At 37.6% G+C, this 21,850-nt stretch overlaps 1 protein-coding gene across 2 annotated transcripts in view; it reads right to left on the bottom strand.

The window, feature by feature from the left end:
- Positions 1 to 8,220: 8,220 nt before the first annotated feature.
- The window catches only part of ACYP2 (acylphosphatase 2), a 312,902-nt gene continuing 299,272 nt past the window's right edge, over positions 8,221 to 21,850 (bottom strand). Inside the window, exon 4 of one of the 2 annotated variants that reach the window (XM_057742351.1) lies at positions 8,221 to 8,844. In XM_057742351.1, coding sequence (XP_057598334.1) covers positions 8,730 to 8,844 — 115 coding nt within the window. In that variant the 3' untranslated portion in view covers positions 8,221 to 8,729. The remainder of the gene's footprint in view (positions 8,845 to 21,850) is intronic. The other variant, XM_057742352.1, reaches the window with a different exon arrangement.

The raw sequence follows: 21,850 nt of genomic DNA on the forward strand, positions 1-21,850 counted from the left end.
CATCCACTTTCTGGCCCTCCCTTCCTCCCACTGGGTTATTGTTAAGCAGATAATGGACATTTGAAGACAGAGACAGCAGAGGAATGAACGACAGAGAAAAGTCAATGACGATTTTTTTTTGCCCTGAGTTTTTGCCTTAAGCGTCTCAAAATGAGGTGTTGCCACCATCTGCAAAGGTGTAGAGTTTATAGGAGGAGCCATCAGCTGAGGTGGGGGAAGTCTGTAAGAGGAATAAATCTGGAACTCGGTTTGGGACATTAAAATTTGAAATGACTAATGGAAGTCCAATTGGAAATGTCAACTAGGCTGTTGGTTAGGTGAAACTGGAGTTGAGAGAACAAGCCTGGGTGGCAGATGTAAATTTTGGAGATGTCAGCATGTACATAATATTTAAATTTATGAGACTGGATAATATTGCCAAAGGGATGAATACAGATTAAGAAGAAAAGGTGTCCAGGGCCTCAGCTCTCAGATCCTCCAAAGTTAAGAGATGATAGAAATGAGCAGGAATCACACAAAAGAAGACTGAAAAGGCGTGAGTAATGAGATAAAAGGAAAATCAAGAAAGTGTGATGTCTATGAAGCCAAGTGAAAAGCCAAGTGATAGGTTAAAGTAAAGAGGAGGATGGAGAACCGACCAGTGGAGTTAGAAACTCTGAAATGAAATCATTAGGGATAATACAAGGACTGTTGGTAGACGGGTGGGGGAGCAAAAGCATGATGGAAACAGATTCAAGAATGGAGGGATTAGGGCTCCCCTGGTGGTCCCGTGGTTAAGACTTCGTCTTCCAATGCAGGGGGTGCAGGTTTGATTCCTGGTTGGGGAGCTAAGATCCCACATGCCTCATGGCCAAAAAACCAAAACATAAAACAGAAGCAATACCATAACAAATTCAATAAAGACTTTTACAAAAAAAATGGTCCACATTAAAAAATCTTATTTAAAAAAAAAAAAAAAAAAGAATGGAGGGATTGGATTACAGCAAATGTAGAGAACTGTCTTCCAGGGGTTTATCTATAAATGGAAGAGGTATGTGGCCACAGTTGGAAGGGTCAAGAGAGGGAGAAATAACAGCATGGGAAAGACTCATTTAATAGGAAACACAAATTGATGGTGCAGAAGTGAGAATGGCAGGAGCAGCATCCTTGAGAGTAAGGCATGAATGCTAGAGGCTTTTTGTTTATCTTAATAACACATTTTTTAGCCAGGCTTTATGTATGGGCCTCTTTTCAGCAATTTTTGCTTAACACCTAAGTTGTTCCTAACTATATAACTTAATACTGTATAGGTTATAGTTATATACGTTAACTCAAGAAAGTTTTCTTCTATTGTAACTGATTTTTTTCTTCTGTTTCAATTATTCTGGCTTTTCCCCCGTGAATTTCTATCATTGATGTACTGATGGGTTAGAAATGTGCTCTTTCCTCTAAATTAATAATTTTCCTTTTCCACATTTTCATCTCTTTTCCTTGATGAACTTTTTAGATTTATACTCTACACCAGTGTTTCCTAAAACTGCCAGATTGTCAAAATCACCCGGGGACGTTTTTAAACATGCAGATTCAGGGACAAAACCCATGGAAGATCCTGATTCATTAGATCTGGGGTGGAGCTTAGTAATGTCTATTTAAAATGCCCCCGAGGTAATTCTGATAATCAGCCGGGTTGGACAATCACAGCTCTGTTATCCCTATTGAAATTTGCCAGTTACTAATTCCAGGATGCATTACAATTCTCCTATTCCTCTTTGGGCTTCCTATAGTCTGTCCATATCTTAGTGTGTGAGTATATGTGTGTTGTTGCCTGCTCTTCAGAATGTAATTTTTATATTCAACTAATTTTTCTTAATCCATATGTTTTATTTTAATCTGAACATATTCTCTCCAGTGGCTCTTTCAGAGATCAACGTTTATTGTATGCTATTGAGGACAAATGCAGATGTTTCCTGAAATTTTATTTTTTCCTATAATAAATAACTTTTAGAGATAGATAGTTCCTCTGATTCTAAAGGATATTATTCCATTTACCTTGGCTGTGGTGCTCTTTTGAATTTCAAGGCTGATTTCTTTTCCCCATTTTTCATCTTTTAATGAGGAGAGTTTGGTTCTACATGGGCATTTGCCAATAGATAGAGTGTATCCCTCCTAGGTCTAAAACCTTAGAATGGTTGATCTGCCCTGATATAATATTTTGTTGTTGTTTTGCTATGAGATTTTCCGGAACCTTAAATTTTTAAAGAAATTATGTAATACATCATAGATATAGGATATATAAAATAATGTACAAAGTATGAATAATTATAAAAAGAACACTTACAAAGCTACCTTGCCTTGGCTTCCATGCTTCAAGTAAAGGGACTACTCAGTTGGCTACTACCTGTTCCTTCTCTCCATTGTGTGCTGTGGTTTGGTTTTGTTATCCCAATCAATGGAGAAATAATAGTGGTTGGGATCAGAGAAGGGAGAGAAGGGTTGATTTTTCTTTTGCTAGCCTGGAAAATAATACCTGAGGAGAAGGATTTCTGTCTCATCTTTTTCTGATTTTTGTAGATACTGCATCTCAGAAATAATGGTACATACCGTCCACCCACTTTATGCCACTTTCCTGGTTAAATATTGCAGGCATGTTCTTAATCTAGATTAATATGCACTGAATTCTACCTTAATGGAAACTCTGCCTTAGTGGAAATTCTGCCTTAATGCTTGCAAATGGTCAAATGACTATGATCCTTGCTATTTAGAATCGTTTTGAAACAGACACTCCATTTCTAACACAATGAATTTCCTGCATCTTTTCTTTCTCTATGTGTCTTCTATTATTTGTAAAAAACTAGAAGAAAAAAAAAGACATCACATTGGAAACTTGTATTCACTGATTCTTGCATAGTTCATTGTGGCAACATGGAAAATAAAACTAATGAAAGAAAAATGTAGTTTGAGGATGAAAGTAGTATTTTGGATACCAACGAAGAATGTATACTGACCTTTCAGCAGAGGAGAAAGTGTAAATCTTGCTCTCTGCTAGGGGGAAGAACCTATTTTCTATAGAAAAGTCTGCTGATGAGATCACACAGTAACTAGACTTTTTAATTCTAAAATTTAAAAGTTTTATCAGATTTTGGTTTTATTCAAAACCACTTGAACCTGTTAAGAAGAAAATTACCTTTTACACATGATTCTAAATGTTAGGTTAAAATCTCCAAGATATGCTTATAAAACACTTTTTGTCACTACTTATATATATTTCCTCTTGCATATTTTTTAAATTTTGGTAACATCAAAATAGAAACAAAAGACAACAGAAAATCACTTTCAGAAATATTCTAGCTACTATGAACCTTTATGGAGACCACTATGAAAAATAAAAATTTATTTCCAGTGCTCAGTTGTCACAAAAATGGAAGTGGCTACATGTAAAGTATACCTACCACACTGGCTTGACAAAAGTAATCAAAAGAATGGGCAAAGCATTTGAGCTTAGCATTTATAAAAATTTAGAAAAGACCCCGGATGCTAAATTCAGTGTCTTTGTTGTTTTTGTTTCTTTTCAGTTTTTTGTTAGAGGCAGAATTCTTCTCAAAATACATCTAATGGAGAATCCTAATACAGGAAAGAGATGAGAGTAGGGCTGCCCTGATTGGGGCTCTCAGCTGCCCAGCTTCCTCACTGCCCTTCTGTATTTCTCCAGGTACCACCTCCTGGGAGGTCTTTGTCCTACTGGAATCCTGGGAGAAGTCCCAGTTCCTGACTTTGCCATTGAGGGTACCTAGGTACACAGCTAATTAATGGGTGGCCTGGGCCCAGAATGCAGGTGTTCTGATTCTTAGAGCAGAATGTTCTCTACCTTACCACACTGCCTATTTTCAGTCCTGAAATTAGTTCCAGACGTGAAAATCTTGTCCTTTTAGCAAGTAGTAAACATGCTTTGATATCTGTGTTAATGGAAGCCAGGGAGAACTACTATAGGAAAAATATTTGTGGACTATATATTTCCAAATACAAGCAAATTTTTGGAATTGGATTGTTTTTTCTGTTGTCTTTATGAGTTTAGAGACATGTGCTTCTGAAAGATTCCTTCTATAGACAAAGTTGAAAATAGTTCATTGTAAAAATGGTGACCAACTTCCAGAAAAGTCAAACGAGTGGGTGTTATTGCCATATCCACCCTCCACCTCCTAGTTCCCCCTTCAGTGCTTCTCTGTTCTTTGTTAAAACAAGCACCTACTTTTTTTTTTTACATGTTTATTGGAGTATAATCGCTTTACAATGTTGTGTCAGTTTCTGCTGTACAGCAAAGTGCATCAGCTATATGGTACATATATCCCCATATCCTCTCCCTCTTGAGCCTCCCTCCCACCCTCCCTATCCCACCCCTCTAGGTCGTCACAAAGCACTGAGTTGATCTCCCTGTTTCATGCAGCAGCTTCCCACTAGCCATCTATTTTACATTTGATTGTGTACATATGTCAATGCTACTCTCTCACTTCGTCCCAGCCTCCCCTTCCCACCCTGTGTCCTCAAGTCCGTTTGCTACATCTCTGTCTCTATTCCTGCCCTGCCACTAGGTTCATCAGTACCATTTTTCTAGACTCCATATATATGAGTTATCATATGGTATTTGTTTTTCTCTTTCTGACTTCACTCTGTATGACAGACTCTAGGTCCATCCACCTCACTGCAAAAAAACTCAGTTTTGTTCCTTTTTATGGCTGAGTAATATTCCATTGTACATATGTGTCACATCTTTATCCATTCATCTGTTGATGGGCATTTAGGTTGCTTCCATGTCCTAGCTATTGCAAATAGTGATGCAGTGAAAATTGTGGTACATGTATCATTTTGAATTATGGTTTTCTCAGGGTGTATGCCCAGGAATGGGATTGCTGGGTCATAAGGTAGTTCTATTTTTAGTGTTTTAAGGAACCTCCTTACTCTTCTCCATAGTGGCTGTATCAGTTTACATTCCCACCAACAGTGTAGGAGGGTTCCCTTTTCTCCACACCCTCTCCAGCATTTATTGTTTGTAGATTTTTTGATGATGGCCATTCTGACCAGTGTGAGGTGATACCTCATTGTGGTTTTGACTTGCATTTCTCTAATGATTAGTGATGTTGAGCATCTTTTCATGTGCTTGTTAGCAATCTGTATGTCTTTGGAAAAATATCTATTTAGGTCTTCTGCCCATTTTTGGATTGGGCTGTTTTTTTTTGATATTGAGCTGTATGAGCTGCTTGTATATTTTGGAGATTAATCCTTTGTCAGTTGCTTCATTTGCAAATATTTTCTCCCATTCTGAGGGTTGTCTTTTCATCTTGTTTATGGTTTCCTTTGCTGAAGCACCTACTTTTGAAGCACAAGCCTTCCTCAGGCTGCAGGGAATTCCCCTCTATCTAGCGATTCCCAGTCTCACGTGAAACTTGAATTGCTTCATCTCAAGTTTCGAAGCCCACAGTTTCCTAATAGAAGACATTTCCTATCTCTACGACACCTCTGTTGCTTCCATGTGCCCCACCTGCTAAAGAGTCTGTCTGTTGCATCTTCCTTCCAGACAAGAGCTTTACTTCTCAAGCTAGCTATTTAAAAAGACAGGTATTTTTTTACCGTATGCTAACTCATACATATGGAATATAAAAAAATGATAGTGATGAACCCAGTGACAGGACAAGAATAAAGATGCAGATATAGAGAACGAACTTGAGGACACAGGGTGGGGGATGAAGGGGAAGCTGGGATGAAGTGAGAGAGTAGCATTGACATATATACACTACCAAATGTAAAATAGCTAGTGGGAAGCTGCTGCATCACACAGGGAGATCAACTCGATGATGGGTGATGCCTTAGAGGGCTGGGATAGGGAGGGTGGGAAGGAGTCATGGGAGGGAGGGGATACAGGGATATGGGGATATATGTATACATACAGCTGAGTCATTTTGTTGTACAGCAAAAACTGGTACAACAGTGTAAAGCAATTATATTCCAATGAAGAACTTAAAAAAAGATAAGTATTTTTACACAAATATGAAACATGTTTTAACAAATCATAACCCCCTAGTTCTGATGTATTGCTTCTTGAGGAGGGTGTGGGCATGTAGTGCTGAGATTCCCAGCTGATAGTCGTTGAAGTAGAGACCCATCTTTTGCTTGGTGTTTATATTTTTGTTTGCGTGTTTTTTAAAATGCCTAATTCTGGCAAAATTAAACCTATCTATCAAGGTTTGTTATTATCTAAAATATGATACATAAATTTAAAAGTCTCTATGTAAATTCAGTATGAAATATGACATATTAAGTGTACTGTTAAGAAGTGCTATCTGGTCTCAATCACACATTTTTAAGAGTGCTTTACCTTTTTTTTCTCTTGCTTTCTATCCATTCCTGAATGCCCATTTTTAATCATTATCTACAACATTTTTCATCCAGTGATAGAACTTAGTTCTGTATTAATCATTAAGCAACCTTGACTAATGTGATTCACTTTGTGCAGTTAGAAGATTGTGCCAGCAAAGTGTGATTGTCTTACAAAGAGAGCAGGGAAGGGAACTACCAGAGGAAATCAGGGTAATAAAAAGTGACATATTGGTGTCACTTCTGAGATTGTATTTTTCTAAAATCATTTAGTCTTTCTACATGTAAAGAGATTTTACTTTCAACTTGACTGTGTAAGAAATGTCTTTTATTTTCTCTAAGTCAAATTGAGCCTGCTTCAAGCCCCATCTTGTCTGGGAGGTGGGAAGTTAAATTTTTCATCCCTGGTGCTTTGTACCCTCTCTCAAAAGGATCATGTAAAGGGTGTAATGCAAAGAGAACATTCAGGAAAGACTTCCATGGTCTCTCATCCATACTAGTAACCATGACTACCATCCAAGCCACCATGGTCCCTTATAGTTAGGATGCTTTGCAGCACTTTGGAGAATAGTAACCTTGCTAGGGCTGGGAGCTCCTGGGCCTGGGATCCAGCTTCTCTGGGTGGACCACAACTATTCTCTTCTCAGATTTGGCCATGCTTCAGAGGTGGTGTTGGGGAGAAAGGTGCAGGTCTCTATCTGTTGGGAAATCCATTGCCTTTGGTCTCTTTCCAAAGTCTTGGATAATCTCCTTGTCCATGTGGTTCTTGCTACTTCTGCTCCTCTTTTGCCTGCTAAAGGCCCACTGTTTATCTTTCTCCTCAACTCACAGCATAATGCACCTTTAAAATGAAACCTTAGAGGGAAAGTTGTCTTCAGGGGATCTGACACCAAAACCCTTCTTGAGGTAAAGGAACTCTAAGACTTGTTGACCTTCCTTTAACCAGGAGTGGGGAGATACAAGGAGAGCAAAACCCAAAATGAATAACACAGTTGAGTCTCCTTTACATGGTGATGGTATTAAAACAATAGGAAAGCTCTTTACTCCTTTATTTTAAGTGTATTTGGAAAGTTTTAAAAAATATCTTTGTCGCTCCCTAAAGCTGTTTTGCCTTATATACATTTGATATCAATATTATCATCGAATTCACCATTCAAGTGAACAAAGTCAGACCATGCTTCATCTCCTTAATTCTAATCTTGCAGCAGGTAAGAAGAGAGGCCTGAATTCCTTCTCTATGCCATGGAGTGCAGCAATAGAGATTTGCTCCATAGATAGAACGGTGGTTTCTAGCCTCTATTCCCAAGGCATTTGAAATTATTGCACAATTGCTGAGGACAAGATGCAGGAGGGAAAGTGAGGCCAAGTGTGCAGGGCTCCAGGGACCTCCATTTCAATCACACTGGTTGTCCTTTTCCACTTGCTTTATATATAAAATTCCATGTAAATTTTTGTTTTAATGGATTCCATTGTTATAAAAATTTGGAAATCATTGAAAGAATATGTAAGTATATACCTACAACATTAGAAACTCTCCAGTATTTTGAGTTAAAGGTCTCCTTTTTTCCAGAGTATAATTCTGTAGTATAGAAATAAACCTTCCCTATAAAATACTATGTGGCTTAATTATCATCTGTATGTGATAATCCCCAGATGACAGGCCAAGTTTGGGGATAGTATGATTTATTTAGACTTTCAGTTCCTTTTCTGGTTCATAGGACATCCATTGTGGGTGGTTATGGATATAAACCTTGCTGCTTGCTATACTGCCATTGCCGTACTACTCACCTGTGCACTCTACAGAATAACATAGCTCCTGGAAAGCATCAAGCAGCTCCAACCGAAGTACTGAATCATGTTTTCATTTAACCGGAGTTTTTAAAACTAACTCTTTATTGATTTCAGGGCTATACTGATCATCATATACATTTATATCTAACTACTGGTTATTTTGTTGTTGTTATTAAATTATTCAACTTTAACAACAAATTATTATTCAAAGATTTTAGAACTCAATTCAGACAGCAATACCTAAAAATAATTTTTAAATGGTTGACTTTATTATTTTATGTCCATCCAAATAACATGTATGCCATAATATTCATTAGAATTAAAGATTTCATGAGACAAGTTTAAATACAGTAAGATAATATTAAATATTTTGCAGTGATATTTTAAATTTTAGAATGCTAACTGTTGGCTTCTTAAAAACACAGTTGAGTAAAACAATTTGTGTCAGACATTTTTAGTAACATATAATGTTGTAACTTTCAGAACAGAAAGTTCTTTTTTACCCCACTCTGCTACTATCATTCTAGTATATAGATTAAAGAATACACAGTGTCTTTTGTACATTATAAGCATTACAATTTTAATTTCCCCTATTAGTATCGAATACTAAAATTAGAGTATTCAAGTTTGGAGATGGTTTTTTCATTGGAAAAGTTTGTGCGGTCAATGCGAGAACTAGGACTTCCAACCCTGCTCAGCCAGGACTTCCTACAAAAAAAAATAAATAAAAATTAGCATTTAAGTATATATGGACTCGCTAAAATGATCCCACAATGAGTAACAACGGGAGCTTACGTTTACTAAGTAACTTTTGCATGTAAAGTGAAATATGTACATGATTTGTACAAGGTAAAAAACTTATATCAGAATACCACAGAGTTTAACATAATTAAATGTGGACAAAGAAAAGCTAATGACAAATTAAGCACAGTCAACTCCTGATGATTTAGTATTGGGGTTATGTCCCTCCTCTTAAAACATCTAAGGCCATTATTACCTAACTATTGTATGCAAAAGGATAAAAATAATTCACCATGGGTTTTTCTCCTTACCCAGCACATGGTAGATTATATATATGTATGTGCAGAATGAGAGAGAGAAAGAATGAAAGAATATGGAAAAATCACATTTATTCTTCAAACATTAAAATAAAATTAGATGAACAGCTTTCTTATCTATTCAAAAACCATTTCTTACCACATATTAGCAAAGTGACTGCATTCAAGAGACAAAGTAAATGTTCTGAAACTTTCTGCTTATATAGTGCAATGTTTTTTCTTAATTTATTAGTGATATCATGTGTCTAATTTATACATTTGGGTTCTCACCTGAGAACGCTTCATATAAAATCCAAGACTACATAATATTGCTGACACCTCAGATATTGTTAAGGATTTTCCAGAATCTTTCTACCTACTAATAATTAGTTGGGGTGACAGATTAAGTGGGACTACAGGTTAATAATATGAGACAGTTTTATACAAATGATGGCTGTTATCCCAGTTGTTGCAGAAACATTCTACAAGTTTCCTCATATCCCTAAAAGTCTTTGAGGTTGGGAAGCTAATACTATATACAGCTGTGTAGTATCATATGTAAAAATCTCATATAACCTTGAATTAAAAATATTTTCTAAGCTAAAGTTGTCTGATTAGCTGAAAATTACTCAATCAGGCTGGAGAAGAATTCCAATGATTCAAATTGCCCTTGTGTTATTTAACTCTTTAATTATTATTGGAGTATAGTGGATTCACAATATTATGTTAGTTTCAGGTGTACAACATAGTGATTCAATATTTTTATAAATTAGTCCATTTAAAGTTATTATGAAATATTGGCTATGTTCCCTGTACTGTATATTACATCCTTGTATCTTATTTATTTTACAAATAGTAGGTTGTTTTAACCCCCTTTTTGGCTCTTATTTGTGACAGTTTTTCTGGGTAAGGTGAATTTTTACTTTTGTTCTTTTTCAGAAGCTAAGCCATCAGCACCGCAACACATTTTCTTTTCTTCAACTCATTTAGTGGAAATCTTAAAAATCAAAATTGCATGTGTTGAAGAATGAAGTTCAGTTATTATGAAAAGGGCTGATGGCTTCAATTTTACCAGTCAAATCTCATTGAAACATTCTAGAAAAGAAAGGCCAATAATAATAAAAAGCTAACATTTAGGAAGCACTAACTATTTGCTGAGCACTGTGCTAAATTCTTTACACATACTGTTTCCTTTAATCCACACATTAACCCTGTAAACTATAGTCCATTATTCCTCATAAGTTACTGGCGAGGAAAAAGACACAGAAGACTCGGGAAAGGAGCAGTGGTGGTGGTGACAAGTGATCAGATTCTGTATATACTATGAAGGTATAGTGAATAGATTTACTGACAGATTGCATGTGGGTGTGAGAAAAAGAGAAGACTGAAGGATGACACTGGGTTAATTGGTTTGAAAAACTACTAGGATGGGTTTGTCATTTACTGAAATGGGGACACTGTGAGAAGAGCAGATATGGGGGAAAGATCAAAAGTTTAGTTTTGGAATGTTAAATTTGAGATGTCTATTAAACATCTAAATGAGATGTTGAATAGGAAGTTGGATCTATGAATCTGGCTGGAGAGATAAAACCTGGAGTTTGTCTGTAGATAGATAGCATTGAAAGCCATAAGAATGGATGGGATCACCAAGAAAATGAATGTAGATAGAAAAAGAAAGAGGTCCACAGACCGCACTCTAGGGCATCCCAATGTTAAGAGCTCAGGGAGTAGAAGAAGAACCAGAAAAGGAAAAGAAAGCATCCAGTGAGGTAGGAGAAAAATTGGGAGAGCATTATGTCCTGAAAATCAAATGAAGTCCTCTGGGAACAGGGAGGATCAACTGGGGCAAGGCTGCTGGCAGGTCCAGTAAGGTGAGGACTGAGAATTGTCCACTGTGTTTAGCAACATGGACGTCAGTGATGACCTTGACAAGAACAGCTGTGGTGGAGTGAAAGCCATATTTGAGTGGGCTCCAGAGAGAATAAGAGAGGAACTGGAACAAGCGAATCCAGGACTAGGACTAGTGGGCACCAAAGCTGCAAGGACTAATCCAGCTGAGCTCCATGTATTTAACTAGTTGAGAGCCTGGCTACCTACCTGTAGCTGGTCCTCAACACCACCAAGAACTTCTTCACTGGCTAGACCTATGGCCAAGGAGGAGTTTACACCACTGGTAGGAGCAGAATGGTTATGCTGTTAGGTGAGTCCGCCCTGTTTACACTGTGTGTGTGCGGCAGCGGGGGGAGGGCCCCTCTGCGCCATGGCTCCACGCATGCCATCTATGTTGCTAGGAACCATCCTTCCTGACCTGCCTACTCACCTAGAGTGTTCCGGTCATTGTCACTTGGCAAGCCTTAAGACCTCATTCTTCACATGCTGCCTGTGCCCTTGACGGGTGGCTCAGGTACGGATATGGCAGACATAAGAATCTTCCTATGTAAAGAATAACTAGTCATAAGTTTTTACACAAATTTATATCTAATTAATGAGGATGTGATTGGAATGAGATATGTATTTTTTTGCCACTCCTCTTAATGTGAAAAAGAACTGCATAATCCAACAGGACCCATTAATTCAGTTCAATAAGTGGTTAAGCAGCACTGTATACAAGGTATATTCTGGATACTGGAGTGCCTACACAGACATTTAAAGTGAGGTTCTTTCCTCAACCTAACCTTACATCTAAAGCAACTAGAGAGAGAAGAACAAACAGAACCCAAAGTTAGCAGAAAGAAAGAAATCATAAAGATCAGAGCAGAAATAAATGAAACAGAGACAAAGAAAAACAGAAAAGATCCATGAAACTAAAATCTGGTTCTTTGAAAAGATAAACAAAATTGATAGATCTTTAGCTAGACTCATCAAGAAAAGGAAAGGATTCAAATCAAAATTAGAAATGAAAAGGAAGTTACAATGGACACCACAGAAAAACAAAGGATCATAAGAGACTACTGTAAACTATATGCCAATAAAATGGACAACCTAGAAGAAATGGACAAATTCTTACATATAATCTCCCAAGACTGAACCAGAAAGAAATAGAAAATATGAACAGACCGATCACAAGTACTGAAATTGAAACCGTGATTTAAAAACTCCCAACAAACAAAAGTCCAGGACTAGACGGCTTTACAGGCGAATTCTATCAAACATTCAGAGAAGAGTTAATGCCTGTCCTTCTGAAACTGTTCCAAAAAATTGCAGAGGAAGGAACACTCCCAAACTCATGCTATGAGGCCATCAACACTCTGATACCAAAACCAGACAAAGATACCACTAAAAAAGAAAATTACAGGCCAATATCACTGATGAATATAGATACATCAACAAAATCCTAGCAAACTGAATCCAACAATACATTAAAAGGATCATACACCATGATCAAGTGGGATTTATCCCAGGGATGCAAGGATTTTTCAACATCTGCAAATCGATCAGTGAGATACATGACATCAACAAACTGAAGAAGAAAAACCATATGATCATCTCAGTAGATGCAGAAAAAGCTTTTGACAAAATTCAACACCCATTTATGATAAAAACTCTCCTGAAAGTGGGCATAGAGGGAACCTACCTCAACATGATAAAGGCTATGTATGACAAACCCACAGCTAACATCATACTCAGTGGTGAAAAGCTGAAAGCATTTCCTGCAAGATCAGAAAAAAGACAAGGATGTCCACGCTTGCCACTTTTATTTAACATAGATTTGGAAGTCCTAGCCGTGGCAATCAGAGAAGAAAAAGAAATCAAAGGAATCCAAATTGCAAAAGTAAAACTGTCACTATTTGCAGACAACATTAGTATACATAGAAAATCCTAAAGATGCTACCAGAAAACTACTAGAGCTCATCAATGAATTTGGTAAAGTTGCAGGATACAAAATTAATACACAGAAATATCTTACATTTCTATATACTAACAACGAAAGATCAGAAAGAGAAATTAAAGAAACAATCCCATTTACCATTGCATCAAAAAGAATCAAATACCCAGGAATAAACCTACCTAAGGAGGAAAAAGACCCGTACTCCAAAAACTATAAGATGCTGATGAAAGAAATCAAAGATGACACAAGCAGATAGAAAGATATACCATGTTCTTGGATTGGAAGAACCAATATTGTCAAAATGACTTTACTACCCAAGGCAATCTACAGATTCAGTGCAATTCGTATCAAATTACCAATGGTATTTTTCACAGAACTACAACAAAAAAATCTTGAAATTTGTATGGAGACACAAATGACCCCAAATAGCCAAAGCTATCTTGAGAAAGAAAAATGCAGCTAGAGGAATCAGGCTCCCTGACTTCAGACTATACTACAAAGCAAGACGGAATGATATTGGCACAAAAATAGAAATATAGATCAATGGAACAGGATAGAAAGCCCAGAAATAAACCCACGCACCTATGGTCAATTAATCTACAACAGAGGAGGCAAGACTATAGAAAAGACAGTCTCTTCAATACATGGTACTGGGAAAACTGGACAGCTACATGTAAAAGAATGAAATTAGAACATTCTTTAACACCATCCACAAAAATAAACTAAAAATGGATTGAAGATCTAAATGTAAGACCAGATACCATTAAACTCTTAGAGGAAAACATAGGAAGAACACTCTTTGACATAAATCAAAGAAATATCTTTTTTGATACATCTCCTAAAGTAATGGAAATAAAAACAAAAATAAACAAATGGGACTTAAACTCAAAAACTTCTCCACAGCAAAGGAAACCATAAACAAAACGAAAAGACAACCCTCAGAGTGGGAGAAATATTTGCAAAAAAAAAGCAACTGACAAGGGATTAATCTCCAAAATATACAAACAGCACATGCAGCTCAATATCAAAAAAGCTAAAACCCCAATCAAAAAATGGGCAGAAGCTCTAAATAGACATTTCTCCAAAGAAGACAAACAGACGGCCAAAAGGCACATGAAAATATGCTCAACATCACTAATTATTAAAGAAACGCAAATCAAAACTATAATGAGGTGTCACCTCACACTGGTGAGAATGGCCATCATCAAAAAGTCTACACACAATAAATGCTGGAGAGGGTGTGGAGAAAAGGGAATCCTAGGAGGGTTCACTGTTGGTGGGAAGGTAAATCGGGACATCCACTATGGAGAACAGTATGGAGGTTCCTTAAAAAACTAAAAATAGAACTACCATATGATCAGGCAACCTCACTCCTGGGCATGTATCCAGAGAAAACCCTGGTTTGAAAGGATATGTTGGGACTTCCCTGGTGGCACAGTGGTTAAGAATCTGCCTGCCAATGCAGGGGACATGGGTTTGAGCTCTGGTCCACGAAGATCCCACATGCTATGGAGCAACTAAGCCCGTGTACCACAACCACTGAGTTTGTGCTCTAGAGTCTGTGAGCCACAACTCCTGAAGCCTGTGCGCCTAGAGCCTGTGCTCCACAAGAGAAGCACTGCATTGAGAAGCCTGCACACCACAATGACGAGTAGCCCCTGCTTTCCGCAACTAGAGAAAGCCCCCACACAGAAACGGAGACCCGATGCACCAAATAAATAAATAAATAATAAATTTATAATAAAAAGAAAGGGTACATGCACCCCAATGTTCATTGCAGTGCTGTCTACAATAGCCAAGACATGGAAGCAACCAAAATGTCCATCAACAGATGACTAAAGAAGATGTGGTATGTATATACAATGAAATATTACTCAGCCGTTAAAAGAATGAAATAATGTACTTGTAGCAACATAGATGGAGAAAGGTAAATATCATATGATACCACTTTATATGTGGAATCTAAAAAAAATGATACAAATGAATTTGTTTATGAAACAGAAATAGTGTCACAGACTTAGAAAACAAACTTATGGTTACTAAAGGGGAAAGGTGGGGGCGGGGAGGGATAAACTGGGAGTTTGGGATAGACATATATACACTACTATGTTTAAAATAGGTAACCAACAAGCACCTACTGTATAGCACAGGGGACTCTGCTCAGTATTCTGTAATAACCTAAATGGAAAAAAAATTTGAAAAAGAATAGATACATGTATAGGTGTAACTGAATCACTTTGCTGTATACCTGAAACTAACATAACATTGTTTCCAATATAAAATAAAAATTTAAAAATAATTTTAAAGTTGTATGTATTGAAATTATTGAATATTGCCTTTACTTTTTCATGAATATTTTTATGAATAAAATATTTATGAATAAAGTGAAGTATTGATTATGAATAAAGCAAGTGAAAATATTTATGAATAAAGTGAAGTATTGATTATGAATAAAGCAAGTGAAGCCAATAATTAATTTTTATTTATTTCTCACAGAGAATTGGGTGATTTGACCTCCCTTTTCAATGCAGCAATCTGCTGATCGATATTTCTCATAAAGACAAAAAAGAAATCTATACAGATTATTTTTTAAAAATCCACTTAGAAACCAATTACAGTGAATTAAACCAAACTGTCTTTTGTAAAAGAAAAAAATACATTCTTTTGACTGATGTTCTTGAATTACTTCAAAAAGTTATTAAACTTCAAGAAAACTGTATCAAAAAATATAACAATTTTGTCTACTTTAGTTCAAGTCTTTATGTTCCTCATTAAAATTTTGTTGTTTGCTTAAGTTCAAGTCCTGTATATTTCTTGGTAAGTTTATACTTAGATATGTTCTATTTTTCTTGCTGTTTTGAACAAGATGATTTTAATCATCATGTTTTTAACCTGGTATATGGAGAAACTAGTGATCTCTCATACTGTAATCATATGACTTACTCAACTTCTTGGTGATAAAATCATTTTTCTTTTCTGTTCTTTGGGGTGCCTAGGTAAACCACCCAACGTATTTTTCCAGAATTCATTCTGTTAATCAATTTTTAACACATTGACTGGATAACTTCAAATTTCTCTTTATTTTAGCCTCTCTAGCCACATTTTGGCTACTTATATGCCTTTTAGAGAATTGCTACAGTAACTACACAGAGGAAGATTGAATCATGAACTGTGTGCACCCAACACGGTCATAATACACTAACAGATACTCTAACTCCAGCATGTTTTACCTATTAGTTTCATAGACTCAATAAATATTGAATGCATGGTTGGATGGATGGGTGAATTACATTTGCTTCAATGAGACTGAAGTCTATTTCTGCTGTAAATCTGAATCTGCTTTGTGTGCATATATCTTTCAGGTATTTTTATTTGAGCAACATGATCCACTGGTAGGTTTTAAAAAACAAAAACTAAGAAGGTTCAATGAATAAAAATAAAAGAATAAGAATGTAAACTGGAAAATTCTATTGACAGAAGTCATATTACTTGATAACCATGTTCTCTCTTCACTCTAATATAAATGCCTTCTGTAGAAATTTTGAAAATAAAACTAATTTTTGTAAAGTTTAATTCTCTTACCAAAATCATGTTGCCTTTAACAATTATACAGAAATAATAGGGGCTTCCTAGGTGGCACAGTGGTTAAGAATCCACCTGCCAATGCAGGGGACACTGGTTCGATCCCTGCCCCAGGAAGATCCCACATGCCGTGGAGCAACTAAGCCTGTGTGCCACACCTGTTGAGCCTGCGCTTTAGAGCCCGTGAGCCACAACTATTGAGCCCATGTGCTGCACCTACTGAAGCCCACGCGCCTAGAACCCATGCTCTGCAGCAAGAGAAACCACGGCAACGAGGAGCCCGCGCACCACAACAAAGAGTAGCCCCCGCTCCCTGCAACTAGAGAAAGCCCGTGTGCAGCAACGAAGACCCAACACAGCCAATAAATAAATTAATTAATTAAAAAACAAAGACATAATAGAATAAGAAATTCCATTATGGATGCATTTCTTACATGGTTGACGAGAGCCATACACAGTTGTGAAAACAATTTTTTATGGAATGGCAAAGGACAGTGATCTTGCACGTATTACTTTTAAATATTCTCCAGACCATCTTAGCATTAAAAAGAAATGAATAAAACACAGTGCTGATAAATGTTAAATGACCAAGGAAAAATCTATTTGTTTAATAAATTAACAGTGCTGTGTTTTTCTGTTCCTATTCAGAGAGTCACCAACGTTTGGTCCCCTCAGGGTTTCTACAGTGTTGTCTCTAATTTGTGGGTGCAGGTGGCACACATTTAGCTGTCAAGTACAGTAAGTGCCACACATTTATGGCCTTGGCAGCCAGCAAAGAGGCCAGCTGTGGCCTTCTAAAATGCACTTAGGGCCAGTCAAAGAAAGGTTTCTGGGAGGGCAAAGATCTATCTAAAAAGGGCCCTACTCCCAGGCTATAGTGTGCATCACGGGAACTACCACATTCTATAATTACTATGTGTATATGATTGTTTATGTATTCACTATGTGCCGCCTCCATATTAGAATGCAAATTCTGAGAAGGCGGGGTCAGAGCCTCACACTCTATTTTATCCCCAACATCTAGCATGATACCCAGTGATAGTGGGCACTCAGTACATGTTTACTGAATGAACTGAGTCTTTGTCACCTGCCTGCCCTCCTCAGGTCTACAGCTTCCATGCATAAGAGGAAGGGTCTAGGGTCTTCGCAATCCACACACAGAAAGGAAACCTGAGCACACTCTGTTAATGCTTTGATTTTTACCTCACACAAAACACAGCCATCCTGAGTTTTTCTTCCCCCCACTCTTTGAAAGGTAAAGAAATAGTTGCTCTTATTACAGAAAATGAGTAAATATTTTGCTCATGGAAGTCCCCTATGAAATAACTCAATGACAATATTCAGTCTCTTAAAGGAAATTAGAGGCCTATGGATCTGACTTAATAACCTGAATATAAGCCTGTGAACCAAGTTTATTTGTGGGAATCTGTCCATGTATCAGTATTTTTGCCAGCCCCCAGATTTTACTGTATTTCTTGTGGTTCTGAGTTTACTCACTATATAAATAAATAGTAACCGACCTCACTCAGAGTTCAGGGTGACTATTTCAACACCACAGGAGGGCCAAGTCCATCCTACAAACCCAGGCACATGACATGCCGCCGCCTCCGTCAGGTTCAGTGCAAATTGGTTGTATATGCTCATACGGATTGTGATTATCCAATAAAAATCCTTAGACATTTTTCTTAATATATCCCAAAGATGTACAGACACCTACTACTTATTGTATTTGCTGTATTAATTCAGGATTTTTAAGCTCCTTTTTGAGGAAAAGAATCCTTCCAACATAATCTTGCAGAAAAGCTTAATGCTTATAGCAGGAGTGAAGTGCTTCTCTGAACAAGGCAATGGTTGGGGTGAGGGGTGCAGAATCTTCCCCCCACCCAGGCATTTCTCTCCACCAGCTGTACCTCGAGAACCACTGGGGAATCCCAAGGGCTCTGAAGAGCACAGTTTGAAAACTTCCCTGTTAACCTATCACTGAGCAAGGACACAGAGGCGTAGAATGGGTGGAGAATCCATCACAGGAAGAGGTGGAAATCAACACAGGGCCGTCCTTTCTGTAACTCACATCAGTTAGCATTTCCTACAGAATGCAGTAAGCTCCTGGGGTGGTAAAAAAAAAAAAAAAAATCTGATTTATCTAATATCCTTCTCTGAAACAAAGAGGTGAAATTAAAGCATTAGAAAGCCAATACTGTTAATAATTCATAGCAGTTCTATTTCCTGGGACTAAAGTGGGGCAGCATAATACTTTTGCACATCTCTGCAGTACCAGTATAAAATGTAGACCATAGCAGGAAAGCAGACAGTAGGAAAAGACGGCTAATGAATTAAAAGCTAACGTGGTGCCTGCTGGAAAATACTGAGTTGTCTGCTCATCTCAAGCTCTCAAACTAGCATTAATAATGGAAGGATAGCATATATTTTTGCTATTCTCCTTTCTTTAGCAGGTTTCCTTATTTAGTTACACGTGGACAAATAATATATACTTTATTATCAGTACAAGCATTTTGAAGGCATTTTGATATAATGTTTAAAATTTCTGTTAGATATGTAAGCCCGTGATTAGTGAAAAGTTCAGTGATTATCAAGGGAATCCTAGGATATTCATAATCAAACTGAGACCAGATTCCTCATCTTTAAAATAGAATACTAACACTCACTTCACTGAGTTATTGAAGGGATTAAAGAGAATGGATATAAATTGCCTAATGCAATGTCTGACACCAGCAGGCCCTTAAAAGCAGTTATTATAGCGTAATTGTTCTCTGCCTTTGCCGAAGATGGTGGACAGCCTGCTTAGCAAGCTCTGTGAGCCTCCAAGTCACACACTTTCATGCATTTCCACTAGTAAAACCTCTTGCTCTTGGTGGAGCTGCTTCTCAGCTGCAGTAGGAAATGGCATGTCACTCAACCTCCTCATCTGGGGAGAGTCTGGAAGAACTACCCAGGCATGAGCTATGCCCAAGATTCTGAGAACCAGCCAACTGAATAATCAAGGGCCTGACACAGAGAAGGCAGAAGAAATGAAGGCATGATTGAAACCTCTAGCTTCTCCACCACACCAGTTTCCAGGTCAACACAGTGACAGATATACTCTTCTGTTTCATTTCGTAGAGAGAAAATAAATGCTGGCAGCACAGTGGTAATGGAGTGGACTCTGGCATCATTCTGCTTGGATGTGAATCCAGCTACCACTCCCTAACTGGTCATCTTGGGCAAGTTTCTTAAACTCTCAGTGCCTCATCTGTAAAAAGAGAGTATATAGGCCACCTCAGAGAGTTGTTTTGAAGATTAAACAAGAGAATCTGTGTAAAGTGTTTAACACAATATCTAGAGAATAGTAAACGCCCAATAATTTTTAGCTATTGTAATCAGTTAGGGTGCAGTAGCAGGTAATGAAAACCACCTTAGCTATCTTGCAATGGAATTCAATATAGGGAATTAGATCCTTACAAAATCACTGGAAGAGCTGGAAGAACAGATTTGGATGGGCCTGTTGGAGCAACTCTGTAGAATTGGCTGCTAAAGTATAAAATGTTAAAACTGATTCTCATGCAAATACAACATGACATGTTTCAGAGATTTCTATTCAACACATTAATTAATGAGGGAACCTGGAAGATGTTATGTCTGGGTCAAAGGAGAATTCAGACTCACACACACATATATATTCATGCATACTATCAGGAATGCTGAACTCAACTTGTTGATAGATGTAAAACTGGTTAAAATTCTACAAGGCAGCACTGTCCAACAGCCTCGAAATGTGAGCCTCATGTATAATTAAAATTTTTCTAGGATCCACATTAAAAGTAAAAATAAATAGGTGAGATTAATTTTAACAATATGTTTTATTTAGTCTAATATGTACAAAATAGATATAATCTGTAAAACAAATAAAATGAACGAGCTATTTTACATACTTTTTATACTGAGTCTTTGAAATCTGTGCTTATTTTACACTTCCAACATATCTCAATTCAAATGTGCCACATTAAAGTGCTCAACAGCCACATGTGGCTAATGGTTCCTATGTTAGTATAGTTCTAGGGCAATGAAAAAATAATGTTTGGGGTTATCTTTTCTTCAGGGCCAAAGGTGATTGTATATCAGAGAAAAACTAATTTGCTTTGCTATGGACAAGAAGTGCTTGCATTTCTGTGGTTTGTTACAAGTAAATTTCTACCTTACAGACTTGTGAAATAGCCTCGTCAACAGAAAATCAATCAAAAGTGCACATTTGTATAGAACCTGAAAAGTCCATAAAGTTCCACTAGGCAATACCCAGAACCTCCCTGAAAGACACCCCCTAATCTCCATTTCCAAACCTTGGACAATTTTTTTCTGATAGGCCCATTAAGGGGGCTGCTAGGAATCAGGAGGCTGCCATCAAAATCACTGCATTTATGAACACACGCCCCCCACGGCAGTGCAGGCATCATGAAGCCCCCAGCAGAACCGTTGGCTCCAGAGCCTGGTAATGTTTGCTAGATCCTCACACTTGCTAAATGGATGACTCAGGCCCTGCTGCTGCTCTCCCCACCTAACTCAGTTCCAGATTCAAGTTTCACATGAGGACTTCTGACTGATGGAGCCAAAAATCACTTTTGAAACTCTAGCTGCAAGGAAGTCTGAGAAACATCGCTCCTCGCTCTCCAGAGTCTGCAGTAAAGGAAAGGGACCAGCAGGCATTTGGAACAGAGGTTGAGCAAAGCAATATATCATATATATATCACTGCTCTTCAGTTAATAAGAACGTCAAGAAACTCTATACAATGGGATATAAAAGATTAGAATTCTTTTTTCTAGTCTATATGATAGCAACACTTTTGTGAACTCTTTCAGATATGGAGTTCTTCTCATCACTAGAACAGAATCCCAAGGAACACCAACATGGAAGGTCAGGTAGAAAAGAGAAGCAGATGGAGGACAGGTAGAAGGGATGACCAGAGAAGAGAGAGGGAACCAGGAAGTATGGTGTTAGTGTTAGGGAATCGTTGACTGAAACCGCCTGCCTTGGCACAATGATAACCCACTTGCATGAGTTGTCTCACAACAGGAGGTCCCAATAAGGAACGCAACATGGTGCTGACACCAAAAACTAACCAGGAGAATTTGGGAGGGGCCGAAAGGAGGGAGGAGATGCCAGCCCATAATATATCCTACCAACCTTCCAGAATCATTCGCACTGGAACCCATCTTGGCTGAGAGATGCGCTCGCCACCAGGAAGGACCCTGACTCGGACCAATTATGGGCCAA

The sequence above is a fragment of the Hippopotamus amphibius genome, chromosome 7 (assembly GCF_030028045.1).
Source record: "Hippopotamus amphibius kiboko isolate mHipAmp2 chromosome 7, mHipAmp2.hap2, whole genome shotgun sequence".
Lineage (NCBI taxonomy): Eukaryota > Metazoa > Chordata > Mammalia > Artiodactyla > Hippopotamidae > Hippopotamus > Hippopotamus amphibius.